The 14779-nt window shown below is 35.9% G+C and overlaps 1 protein-coding gene across 1 annotated transcript; it reads left to right on the top strand.

Annotated features, from left to right (window-relative positions):
* The first annotated feature begins 4806 nt into the window (after nt 1-4806).
* Nucleotides 4807-10257, top strand: LOC127663123 (cysteine-rich hydrophobic domain-containing protein 2-like). Its single transcript, XM_052154585.1, has 6 exons — nt 4807-4949; nt 6260-6314; nt 7736-7891; nt 8305-8361; nt 8788-8847; nt 8971-10257. The coding sequence occupies exons 1-6, from the start codon at nt 4807-4809 to the stop codon at nt 9019-9021; spliced, it is 522 nt and encodes a 173-aa protein (XP_052010545.1). The 3' UTR covers nt 9022-10257.
* Nucleotides 10258-14779: the final 4522 nt, after the last annotated feature.

Below are 14779 nucleotides of genomic sequence, written 5' to 3'. Positions count from 1 at the left end.
TCCACAGTGCGACAATATCAATACACAATACAAATAAAATCCATAGTGCGACAATATCAATACACAACACAATGAAAATGACATAGTGCGACAATATCAATACACAATACAAATACAAATCCATAGTGTGACAATATCAATACACAATACAAATAAAATCCATAGTGCGACAATATCAATACACAACACAATGAAAATGACATAGTGTGACAATATCAATACACAATACAAATAAAATCCATAGTGCGACAATATCAATGCACAACACAATGAAAATGACATAGATCGACAATATCAATACACAACACAATGAAAATGACATAGTGCGACAATATCAATACACAATACAAATACAAATCCATAGTGCGACAATATCAATACACAATACAAATACAATCCACAGTGTGACAATATCAATACACAATACAAATACATATCCATAGTGCAACAATATCAATGCACAACACAATGAAAATGACATAGATCGACAATATCAATACACAACACAATGAAAATGACATAGTGCGACAATATCAATACACAATACAAATACAAATCCATAGTGCGACAATATCAATACACAACACAAATAAAAATCCATAGTGCGACAATATCAATGCACAACACAATGAAAATGACATAGTGCGACAATATCAATACACAATACAAATACAAATCCACAGTGCGACAATATCAATACACAACACAAATAAAAATCCATAGTGCGACAATATCAATGCACAACACAATGAAAATGACATAGTGCGAAAATATCAATACACAATACAAATACAAATCCATAGTGCAACAATATCAATACACAACACAAATAAAAATTCATAATGCGACAATATCAATGCACAACACAATGAAAATGACATAGTGCGACAATATCAATACACAATACAAATACAAATCCATAGTGTGACAATATCAATACACAATACAAATAAAATCCATAGTGCGACAATGTCAATACACAACACAATGAAAATGACATAGTGCGACAATATCAATACACAATACAAATACAAATCCATAGTGCGACAATATCAATACACAATACAAATACAAATCCATAGTGCGACAATATCAATGCACAACACAATGAAAATGACATAGATCGACAATATCAATACACAACACAATGAAAATGACATAGTGCGACAATATCAATACACAATACAAATACAATCCATAGTGCGACAATATCAATACACAATACAAATACAAATCCATAGTGCGACAATATCAATACACAATACAAATACAAATCCATAGTGCGACAATATCAATACACAATACAAATACAATCCATAGTGCGACAATATCAATACACAATACAAATACAAATCCATAGTGCGACAATATCAATACACAACACAAATACAATCCATAGTGCGACAATATCAATACACAATACAAATAAAAATCCATAGTGCAACAATATCAATACACAACACAAATAAAATCCATAGTGCGACAATATCAATACACAACACAAATAAAAATTCATAGTGCGACAATATCAATACACAACACAATGAAAATGACATAGTGCGACAATATCAATACACAATACAAATAAAAATCCATAGTGCGACAATATCAATACACAATACAAATACAAATCCATAGTGCGACAATATCAATACACAACACAATGAAAATGACATAGTGTGACAATATCAATACACAACACAAATAAAATCCATAGTGCGACAATATCAATACACAACACAATGAAAATGCCATAGTGCGACAATATCAATACACAATACAAATACAAATCCATAGTGCGACAATATCAATACACAACACAATGAAAATGACATAGTGCGACAATATCAATACACAACACAAATAAAATCCATAGTGTGACAATATCAATACACAACACAAATAAAATCCATAGTAAAACAACATCAATACACAACACAAATAAAAATCTATAGTGCGACAATATCAATACAAAACACAATGAAAATGCCATAGTGCGACAATATCAATACACAACACAAATAAAAATCCATAGTGCGACAATATCAATACACAACACAAATAAAATCCATTGTGCGACAATATCAATACACAACACAAATAAAAATCCATAGTGCGACAATATCAATACACAACACAAATAAAATCCATAGTGCGACAATATCAACACACAACACAATGAAAATGCCATAGTGCGACAATATCAATACACAACACAAATAAAATCCATAGTGCGACAATATCAATACACAACACAATGAAAATGCCATAGTGCGACAATATCAATACACAACACAAATAAAATCCATAGTGCGACAATATCAATACACAACACAATGAAAATGCCATAGTGCGACAATATCAATACACAACACAAATAAAATCCATAGTGCGACAATATCAATACACAACACAAATAAAAATCCATAGTGCGACAATATCAATACACAACACAATGAAAATGCCATAGTGCGACAATATCAATACACAACACAAATAAAATCCATAGTGCGACAATATCAATACACAACACAAATAAAATCCATAGTGCGACAATATCAATACACAACACAAATAAAATCCACAGTGCGACAATATCAATACACAACAAAATGAAAATGCCATAGCACAACAATATTAATACACAACACAAATAAAAATCCATAGTGCGACAATATCAATACACAACACAATGAAAATGACATAGTGCGACAATATCAATACACAACACAAATAAAAATTCATAGTGCGACAACATCAATACACAACACAAATAAAAATTCATAGTGCGACAATATCAATACACAACACAATGAAAAATTCATAGTGCGACAATATCAATGCACAACACAATGAAAATGCCATAGCGCAACAGTATCAATACACAACATAATGAAAATGCCATAGCGCAACAATATTAATACACAACACAAATTAAATTCCATAATGCGACAATATCAATACACAACACAAATAAAAAGTCATAGCGCAACAATATCAATACACAACACAAATAAAAAGTCATAGCGCGACAATATCAATACACAACACAATGAAAACGCCATAGTGCGACAATATAAACACACAACAAAATGAAAATGCCATAGTGCGACAATATCAACACACAACAAAATGAAAATGCCATAGCACAACAATATTAATACACAACACAAATAAAAATCCATAGTGCGACAATATCAATACACAACACAATGAAAATGACATAGTGTGACAATATCAATACACAACACAAATAAAAATTCATAGTGCGACAACATCAATACACAACACAAATAAAAATTAATAGTGCGACAATATCAATACACAACACAATGAAAAATTCATAGTGCGACAATATCAATGCACAACACAATGAAAATGCCATAGCGCAACAGTATCAATACACAACATAATGAAAATGCCATAGCGCAACAATATTAATACACAACACAAATTAAATTCCATAATGCGACAATATCAATACACAACACAAATAAAAAGTCATAGCGCAACAATATCAATACACAACACAAATAAAAAGTCATAGCGCAACAATATCAATACACAACACAATGAAAACGCCATAGTGCGACAATATCAATTCACAACACAAAGAAAATGCCATAGTGCGACAATATCAATACACAACACTATAAAAATCCATAGTGCGACAATATCAATGCACAACACAATGAAAATGCCATAGCGCGACAATATCAATACACAACACAATGAAAATGCCATAGCGCGACAATATTAATACACAACACAAATTAAATTCCATAATGCGACAATATCAATACACAACACAAATAAAAAGTCATAGTGCGACAATATCAATACACAACACAATGAAAACATAGTGCGACAATATCAATACACAAAACAAATAAAAAGTCATAGTGCAACAATATCAATACACAACACAATGAAAATGCCATAGTGACAATATCAATTCACAACACAATTAAAAGCATAGCGACAATATCATTACAACACAATGAAAGCCATAGTGCAACAATATTAATACAACACAATGAAAATGCCATAGCACAACAATATTAATACACAACACAATCGACAATATCAATACACAACACAGTGAAAATGACATAGCGACAATATCAATACACAACACAATGAAAATGCCATAGTGCGACAATATCAATACACAACACAATGAAAATGCCATAGTGCGACAATATCAATGCACAACACAATTAAAAAGCCATAGCGTGACAATATCATTACACAACACAATGAAAACGCCATAGTGCAACAATATTAATACACAACACAATGAAAATGCCATAGCACAACAATATTAATACACAACACAAATAAAAATCCATAGTGCGACAATATCAATACACAACACAGTGAAAACGTCACAGCGCAACAATATCAATACACAACACAATTAAAACACCATAGAGCAACAATATTAATACACAAAACATCAAAGTTAGGCCTTTTCTTTTCTGTTAATTGTGTTGTGTTGTGGATTAATTGAATTGTGTTGTGTCTTAATTTAATTGTGTTGAGCTTTAATTTGATTTGCAAATTTTCTTGTGATGTGCACCCCTGAGCCACCGTTTAAAACGGTCTTAAAAAGAGGACAATTCTTCCACCTTCAACTCTTTTTCGAAAGTCTGTTTTGTAGCAATGGCTAAAATATGATATCAACTCAACCGTTTGCTTCCAGCAGTTGCATGTATTTGTGAATGACGCTGGTCACCGCCTGTGCTCCGATGACTCTTCTGCACAGGACTTGTGTGACGTCATTGGTGCTGTGCCGGAGACGTCATGAGCGTCCTACTGCCCAACATGGCGGACTTTGATACCATTTATGAGTTAGAAGGAGAAGATGAGAGAATTGTGAGTGAAGAGCATCTCGTCAGACATTGCCCCGAGCCTGTGGTCATGCGTGGGGCTGGTCACATTACCGTGTAAGCTTATGAATGCAGCGGCACTGCTGTTTATTTCTATTTGCTCATGTAATTTGTGTGTAGCCTCCATGCTAAGCTCAGTGCATGTTTTTTTTGTCGCTAAGTTGTGCTATCAAAATACATGTAGGCCGAGCCTCTCCAGTGTGTATCCTGACAGTGATTTTTAAGCGGAAGAATCAGCCCTCCTTACTCGAAGCCTGGTTGGTTTTTAGCTCAGAGATTTATGGTTTTATTACTTGTCATGGATAAAGCTTGCATCGTAACCACACTCAAACACTTTAGGGTCTTTGCCTTAATATTAAAATGTGGGCCACTGTACTGGAAACATGCTGAAGTAAACTTGCGAGATTTCTTGGCAAAGTATCTTATAATATTGTAATATATGTATTACTGTACAGACTTCCGTGAACCTTAGGGCAGTGGTTTACAATTCCAGTCTTAGGGACCCACATCACTGCACATTTTTGATGTCTCCTTTATTAAAGTGAAAATTCTCTCATCATGTACTCACCCTCATGCCATCCCAGATGTGTAAGACTTTCTCTTGAGCAGTACACAAATTAAAATATTTAGAAGTAGGCTATATCTCAGCTCTCTAGGTCCATAGAATGCAAGTTGTAATGCGTATTGTAGCTCCAAAAAACACATAAAGGAAATGTATGCATATGGATTACTTTTATATTCATTTGTGATTTTTGGAGCTGCAGAGGTCTGGTCACCATTAATTTGCATTGTATGGACATGCAGACCTGAGATATTCTTCTAAAAATCTTAATTTGTGTTCTGCTTAAAAAGAAAGTCATACACATCTGGGATGGCATGAGGGTGAGTAAATGATGAGAGAATTTGTTTTTTTGGGTGAACTATCCCTTTAACACAGAGTTGGACTCATAGAGGCTGTGCTAATGAGTTGAATCAGGTGTGTTGGCAAAAGGGAAATATCCGAAGTGTGTATTGATTTGGGTTCTCAGAACTGAAATTGACAGTGTATACATTTCTCTTATTTGCCTAAATGTCTGACGTTATTTGAAAAGCAATCAGTGGTATAGCAATTTTGTAACAGGTTTATTATTTAACATGGTAAACAACAAAATATTCTTTACATTGAACAACAGTGCATCACATTGTACGGGATCATTAAAGGACAAATCCCAGCACCTTTTAAACAGCCTCTAGAATTAGTTTATTATTTTGCCTTCTAACTAAATTTCTTTAGTTACATTAACATCTAACTCAAACTTAACCCATTTTCTGTCACACCACAGAGAGCCATTAACACAATCATAACCTTTTTAAAAATATGTTTGCAGGTTTGGACTAAGCAGCAAATTTGACACAGTGTTCCCCTGTGTTCTCACAGGAAAGGTAATGATCTCTAACTCATATCTATTTTTAATCGTACTGATTGGTGTGAATACAATATCTTTGTGTTGATTTCCCTGTTGACCTTTATACCATAATTCACACAGTGATATGAGCTCTAATAAATAAAGAATCCCTTAATGTTTTGGAAGTCTCTTGAAAGGTTTCAATCTGAGAGTGCCCCTTGTGCGCCACAAAATCTGTCAATAAGTAAACCGTCCAGGGCTCCGGTAGGCAGGGACCCCAGTGTTGGGAGGACACAGTTCCAAGTGACAAAATAATGAAATAAAGACTGTGCCATCCACAAGAATGGGAAGCTTCCTGGGTCGGACACAGAAATACAAAAAGGCTGCAGGGGGAAGAGTAGGCCGAGGGTAGTGCGGGGCAATAAAATGAAGCTCCAGTATTGTGGCCCAGGGTGACATGTGATGGATGAGGTCAGGATTATTATGACTGAAAGCTGCAGATCAGGCCTGCTGGGCTTTATTCCGAGGTCTTTTGCTGTTTGCAAAGAGACCTTTGCATCCTGTCATAAAAGATTACGACCCTGGTTTTATGGCGTACATACCCAGAGAGGAATGAGCAGCCATTCATGTTGTTTAGACGGCACAGCCACAGGCCACGGGCTTATCTCAATCTTTTTGTCCTCCCTTTACCCTGAGAGTTTTAGAGCTTGGTTGGCAAGTAACAAGTGTACAATTGCAAGATATCAGCTGATCTGTGGAGAGCATAATAAAAAATAAAATAAAAAATGTTCAAACCATTCTCTGTGGAGTTGTTTTTATTTTTGTTTTACATTTTTATCCCTTTTTATCCCAATTTGTAATGCCCAATTCCCACTACTTAGTAAGACCTCATGGTGGTGCAGTTTTTCACCTCAATCCGGGTGGCGGAGGACAAGTCTCAGTTGCCTCCGCTTCTGAGACCGTCAATCCAAGCATCTTATCACGTGGCTCACTGTGCATGACACCGTGGATGACCCACAGCATACGGAGGCTCATGCAACTCTCCGCGATCCACGCATAACTCACCACGTGCCCCATCGAGAGTGAGAACCACTATTTGCGACCACAAGGAGGTTACCCCATGTGACTCTACCCTCTCTTGCAACCGGGCCAATCTGGTTGCTTAGGAGACCTGGCTGGAGTGACTCAGCACACCCTGGATTCAAACTCGTGGCTCCAGGGGTGGTAGTCAGTGTCAGTACTCACTGAGCTACCCAGGCCCCCTCTGTGGAGTTCTTTATATTTCCTTATACTTTGCTTTGTAAATATGTACAAGTCTTTTTATTTGGTATTACCTATTATTTTATTTTTACATGCACAAAGAATGACTTCGAATAAATATTTAAAGAAGGTGGTTCTCTGTTGACAGATTTTCCGAACATGTTTGCAACCCTGCATTGCTTTTCCTGTCTGGTCTAGGTTGCACCAGAGGAGTTCAAGACGAGTGTCAATCGTGTTAATGCGTGTTTAAAGAAGAACTTACCAGTTAATATGAAATGGTTGCTCTGTGGCTGCCTGTGCTGTTGCTGTACTGTGGGCTGCAGTCTGTGGCCTGTCATATGCCTAAACAAGAGGGTGAGTTCTTCCTCAAGTATGAACAGTCCTTTCCCCATTAAACACTGTTAATTACTTACTGCCCCATTTGAACAAGCAAGTTATAATACATGTTGTAACAAACTGCGTCCACTTATTAACAGTGTGTAAAAATTATATATACCAGAAGTCATGGCTTGAGTTAAATGCTGTGGAAAGGTGGTGGTTTACAGCTGGAGATTGCAAGTTATTGGCCATGACATGCAGCTTACAAGCTGGTTAACTAAAGGCTTCAGTCCATAAATGCCTCTGAAGTCTACATGCCCTGAGAGTTTTATTGGCATTTGTTAACCATGTGTTTGAAGAGTTTGACAGGGTGATTAACACGAAAACCCAGTGTGTGTTCATGTTTTTGTTTATTTGCACAAACTTGTCACTGTTTGTGTATTTTTTAGGCACGAAGATCCATTCAGAAATTGTTAGAATGGGAAAACAACAGATTATATCACAAGGTGAGGATTTCGGAAGTTTGAAGATTGATAATCGTAGCTGAAGCTTTCTTCAATTTAGTTGCCACATGTTAAAAAGATTTTAGTTCTTAGTGTGTGGTGGATAACAATCATTAAAATGGCTGGTAACATTTGACCCTGTCAAATGCTTGTTGGCCTCGTCTGATTCATTGATATAGTGCAGAGGCTGACCAGACTGGAAAGGTCAGCAGTAAAATGGCACGTTCATTTTGTTGTGTCTCAAAGCTTTGATTGACAGTCAGTAGTGGTGCAGACACATTAAAGAAACTACCTCTAAGCTTTGACCACTGCTTGACCTTTGGTAACCCTTGTGTGTAAATTGTGTCCAAGTATCTGAAGTGCTTCCATCTAGTTTGAAGATCTACCGCACGGCTTTGTCTAACAAATGTCTTCCTGTCTATCCTTCAGCTAGGGCTACACTGGAAACTTAGCAGGAGAAAATGCGAGAGCAACAACATGATGGAATATGTGAGCTGTTTTTGGTTCATGATGCGAGATAATGCTTATTGAGCAATTTAAAGGAATTAATATAATTTGGCACAGGAAAGACATTTTGAGTGTGTTAACATTGTCCTTTTCCTATATCTGCAGGTTATTCTTATAGAATTCTTACCAAAATATCCAATATTCAGACCTGACTAAAAGGAATTCTGCTGGATGGCCCTTCATTCCTCTCCTTAGTGCCTTGTAAATATGTTGGATTGAGGGTCTTGAATGGGTTTCAACAAGACCCCTTTTCCCAGTTCCTTGTACAGTAGAATTCACAACACTGTCACTTTGCTTTAGAGCAGATTTTGCACATTTCCTGATGTAGTAGAAACGCTCCTGTGTTGCACTCAAACATTTGTTAAATATAACATGATTGATGGGAAGAGAGCAGACTATGAAACTGTTTAAAAGTGCATTAACCCCAAAGAGCCATCAGTCCTCCCCACCTACGACATTATGGTATCGTTGATAAGAACAAGGCACCTTATGGTGTGAATTTCCCTTATGTTAAAGGACAACCTTTTTTGTTTTAAATAAGAAGTGTATGTTCTGAAGCCAGAAGTGTTTAATTTAATTGAGTTTTGTGACTCCTTAAAACTAGTGCAGCAAATTAAATAAATGGGATGAACTAGCTTAGATTTTCTGGCACTTTTGCGATTGTCTACTACACAGGGAAATCAACAAACTGACTTGTAAATATTCTGGACAAGATGTACAGTTTGCCAGGTTTACATTATGTAATTTAGCTGATTAGTTGTTTTTCGCCAAGATATTATTGTAGCATAGTTTGTTTATACACTGTCACTGTAATTTTACAGTTTGTATGGACCTGTTTACCCAGTAAGCCATAAATGTACATACAAGATGCCACTTGAGCTAGGGCTGAAAATTGCACTCAACCACATGAGGACAACGGAATTTCAGTTATTGTCCTAGAGGGTTTTTGATATTGTACAACAATGTCATTAGTGGTTTAGAAACAATCTGATATTGCCAATCAAGCAAAATTTGTTACAAAGAACAATGTGTCATCCATTTAAAACACAGTTTTGTTTAAAAGCATAATTTGTACCCTGTATTTTTATTCTTCATGTTTTGGTACAGCTTCATCTTGGGGTGTCTTTTTAAAGTCTATTAATTGATGCTGTATACTGTTGTTTTGCTCATCACATGTTTTGTATCTTGTACATCTTTGCTCCATATACTATTGACAGACTGCATTAGTTGAGTGCCTCTGTAGATGGGTCTTGCCAAGGAGCTGTGCTTAAGAGGAATGATGCTTTGTTTAGCAATCTAATGAAGAGAAAATAATCTACTCTCATTACTGGTTCTGTTGAAGTACCTGTAAATGTTTGTCCCTTCCTAATCCAATGGAAAGCCTAAATAAATAGTAGATTTTGATGTTTTTGAACAACTTTGTGCTTTTTGAAAATATGACCATTCACTTCTCACTGCAGTTACTACTCATGGAAATACTATGAGGATACTATGATAAGTTTAAAATTATAAGGTGAACTGAAGTCAATTTAACAGAAAAATGTATGCTTCAAGACATTATTTTTTTGTTGTTGCAAATATTTGTGTTGCTATTTTTAGAAATATTTAATTTCTCTTAATTCTGAACCAAATTTAGCTTGTATTAAAAGCAGAATTAGCGGTTTCTTTAAATTCTACATTTAGCGAACCACATTACTAATTTTGCCTAGTTTTCCAGACATTCAAGCTTCTCTAGATTTTTTTATGTAATTTTTCACTCACTATGTAACTTTTCTGTAACAGTAATCTTCACTGACAGCCTCATATTAGACACAATTGAAAACTTAAAAACACATCTACAATTAGTCTTTCTTGTTAAAAAGTAAAAAGACATCGCAGCTTACTGCCTATAGTACAGGAAAAAAAGGCTGTCATAAGAGAGTAACTGATGTAACATTGTTTTTCCTGTATTTAAGTTCCTTTGGATAACAGCATAACATTTTAAAGATGTAATGTATTAAAGAGATAGTTCACCAAAAAAGCTAAATTCTTTCATAATTTACTCACCCTCATTCCATCCCAGATTTTTATGAATTTCTTTCTTCAACAGAACACAAATGATGATAATTAAGAAATTAAGATATTTAAAGAAATTTCAGCTATCTAGGTCCTCACGATGCAAATGAATGGTAATTAGACCTTTGCAACTCCAAATTTCAAATAAAGGAAACAGAAGTAATCCATAAGACTCCAGTGGTTTAATCCATGTCTTCAGAAGCTATATGATAAATGTGGGAAGAAAATAATTAAGTCCTTTTGTTTTACTCTAAATCGCCACTTTCACATTTGACAGTCACATGTAGTGCCTGTTTAGTTTCTCTTTCACATTTGAAAGTAAAAGTAGAGATAAAGAATAAAAAGGGATTTCAATATTGAACTGTTTCTCACCCACACCTATCATATCACTTCTGAAGATATGGATTTAAATACTGGAGCCCCTATAAAAGGAGTGAATTGTTTTTTTTAACTCAGCATGAGTGATTCAAATTCACAACTGCACTTAAGTCAGACTGTCCTCTTTCTAGTTGTCAATTTTTAGCTGCAAATTTAAAGTGCATGAATGAATTCACATGTCCTCTAGGGGGCAGGCTAAGACACAATGAAGAGAGTTGACACTTAGTTTATGTACAAGTGTGAAGTAGAATTTTCAAATTTGACTGCAAACAACAGATTTTAGAATGTCCTTGTCAATGGAATTTACACATATCATTTTTTACATTAGTATTACTTGTTACATTTGTTTTTAAATATATGATCAGAAATAAATATCCAGTTAACATTGTGTGTTGTTTTTTGCCACAGCTGGGTGCTCAATGATTTGAATTTTGCACAACTAATCTTACGATTATCGGAGTTTGACATAAGCGACACATTAACATTTCACTCCAAATCCAACTGTTTATCCCTCACACATTATATAGAAGATTGTATTATTTTCTTCCACAGTTGGCAACCTATGGTTACACATTGGTTTACCTTGTCAGCAGGGTTTAAAACTATATAATCCTCGGTTCATAGTTCAAGGCTTAAATTCAACCTGCAGAGGGCTGATTTACATCCTCCACAGATCCCGTGTGACAGCACGTGGCTCACTTGCCCGTAAAGCTGCTCAGATAGAGTGATACTCAAGAGGGCAAAGCTGCTGTTATTGCCTGGGAATCCCGCAGGAACTACAATGAATGATTTGCAGGAGCAGTGAAATATGGGTATGTAGCATCAGCTCTTAAATAACAGAAACAGCATCACACTGTTAAAGCAAAACCGTATATAATCCACACAGGTTTAAAACGGTGTCACATACTGTACTGAAACTTGCAGATCAGGTTTTGACGCCACTGGATTACATTATATTTGGATGAATTATGCAATTTATGTGGAGCATAAATACTGTAGATGTTTGGTAGTACACAGGAGATGAGAAAATGAAATACAATAAACACAATTAAATAGAGAATAAAAGGTATGGTTCAATTAGATAAGTAAACAGAACAAAAAGTCACTGCCTCAACAATTAAATGATAGCAAAATCTTTTATTATGTAAATTTAGCATTGCTATGCTACTCCAAGAATAGAACATCGTTGGAATTCACTGAAGGACATTAAAAAGAGGTCAAACTCTCAGAGGGGGGAAAAAAATCAAAAGCATTTATAAAGGCATTCAAATAAAGTCTACACTTGATAAAAGGACAATGCTAAGGTATGTCAACTTTTGGTGAACAGGCAATTAAGGCAAGTGTGGATCAGTATGCATGTAAATATTTATAAGCAAGGCACCAGAGATACATTCTTCATAATATTTCTAACAAGCCAAGCTGTGGTTTCAAAAAACAGTCCATACTAATACCCAAATTGTAATTGCAGTGTCACACTAGTGTCACTATGCTCAGAACACATAACAATGTAAAAAAAAAAAGGGTTATTGGAGCTAGCCATCCACAACAATTTGATAAGGTCCAATTCCATATAATGTCAAAATAATGAATCTGTATAAATGAATTTGTATAACCTCACTACTGAAAATTCTCTCATATACACACCCTCATGCCATCCCAGATGTGTATGACTTTCTTTCTTCTGCAGAACACAAATTAAGATTTTTAGAACAATATTTCAGCTTTGTAGGTCCTCACAATGCAAGTGAAATGAGACTAGAACTCAGAAAGTCCAGTGGTTAAATCCATATATTCTGAAGAGATATGATAGATGTGGGTGAGAAACAGATAAATATAATAACGTTTTTTTTTTTTTTTTTTTTTTACACTTTTACTTTAACATTCTGGTGTGGAAGTGATTTTCACTTTCACATTCAGCCACCTACAGGTTGGGGCTGGTCAAAGGTGGAGATTTACAGGTGAAACTCGAAAAATTAGAATATCGTGCAAAAGTTCATTAATTTCAGTAATTCAACTTAAAAGGTGAAACTAATATATTATATAGACTCATTACAAGCAAAGTAAGATATTTCAAGCCTTTATTTGATATAATTTTGATGATTATGGCTTACAGCTTATGAAAACCCCAAATTCAGAATCTCAGAAAATTAGAATATTACATGAAATCAATAAAAAATGATTTTAAATACAGAAATGTCGGCCCTCTGAAAAGTATAATCATGCATATGTACTCAGTACTTGGTTTGGGCCCCTTTTGCATTAATTACTGCCTCAATGCGGCGTGGCATGGATGCTATCAGCCTGTGGCACTGCTGAGGTGTTATGGAAGACCAAGATGCTTCAATAGCGGCCTTCAGCTCTTCTGCATTGTTTGGTCTCATGTCTCTCATCTTTCTCTTGGCAATGTCCCATAGATTCTCTATGGGGTTCAGGTCAGGCGAGTTTGCTGGCCAATCAAGCACAGTAATACCATGGTCATTGAACCAGGTTTTGGTACTTTTGGCAGTGTGGGCAGGTGCCAAGTCCTGCTGGAAAATGAAGTCAGCACCTCCATAAAGCTTGTCTGCTGAAGGAAGCATGAAGTGCTCTAAAATGTCCCGGTAGGCGGCTGCGTTGACTCTGGACTTAATAAAGCACAGTGGACCAACACCAGCCGATGACATGGCTCCCCAAACCAACACAGACTGTGGAAACTTCACACTGGACTTCAAGCATCTTGGATTGTGTGCCTCTCCATTCTTCCTCCAGACTCTGGGATCTTGGTTTCCAAATGAGATGCAAAATTTGCTCTCATCAGAAAAGAGGACTTTGGACCACTGAGCAACAGACCAGTTCTTTTTTCTTTAGCCCAGGTAAGACGTTTGACATTTGAAGCCCATGTCCAGGACCCGTCTGTGTGTGGTGGCTCTTGATGCAGTAACTCCAGCCTCAGTCCACTCCTTGTGAAGCTCCCCACACATTTGAATGGCCTTTTCCTGACAATCCTCTCCAGGCTACGGTCATCCCTGCTGCTTTTGCACCTTTTTCTTCCACACTTTTCCCTTCCACTTAACTTTCTATTAATGTGCTTTGATACAGCACTTTGAGAACATCCAACTTCTTTGCAATTACCTTTTGAGGCTTTCCCTCCTTGTGGAGGGTGTCAATGATGGTTTTCTGCACAACTGTCAGGTCAGCAGTCTTCCCCATGATTGTGAATTCAACTGAACCAGACTGAGAGACCATTTAAAGGCTCAGGAACCCTTTGCAGGTGTTTAGCTGATTAAAGTGTGACACTTTGAGCCTACAATACTGAACCTTTTCACAATATTCTAATTTTCTGAGATTCTGAATTTGGGGTTTTCATAAGCTGTAAGCCATAATCATCAAAATTATATCAAATAAAGGCTTGAAATATCTTACTTTGCTTGTAATAAGTCTATATAATATATTAGTTTCACCTTTTAAGTTGAATTACTGAAATTATTGAACTTTTGCACGA

The sequence above is a fragment of the Xyrauchen texanus genome, chromosome 23, assembly GCF_025860055.1.
Source record: "Xyrauchen texanus isolate HMW12.3.18 chromosome 23, RBS_HiC_50CHRs, whole genome shotgun sequence".
NCBI classification, from domain to species: Eukaryota; Metazoa; Chordata; class Actinopteri; order Cypriniformes; family Catostomidae; genus Xyrauchen; species Xyrauchen texanus.
The sequence above is the reverse complement of the archived record's forward strand: the minus strand, read 5'-3'. Positions and strand labels throughout refer to the sequence as shown.

Bases quoted from the DNA above. Each gene is read 5' to 3' on its own strand.
- LOC127663123 (XM_052154585.1), top strand. From the start codon at position 4,807: ATGAGCGTCCTACTGCCCAACATGGCGGACTTTGATACCATTTATGAG. The intron at 7,892-8,304 runs GTGAGTTCTTCC...TGTATTTTTTAG, and splicing joins TCATATGCCTAAACAAGAGG to GCACGAAGATCCATTCAGAA. The intron at 8,362-8,787 runs GTGAGGATTTCG...TCTATCCTTCAG, and splicing joins ACAACAGATTATATCACAAG to CTAGGGCTACACTGGAAACT.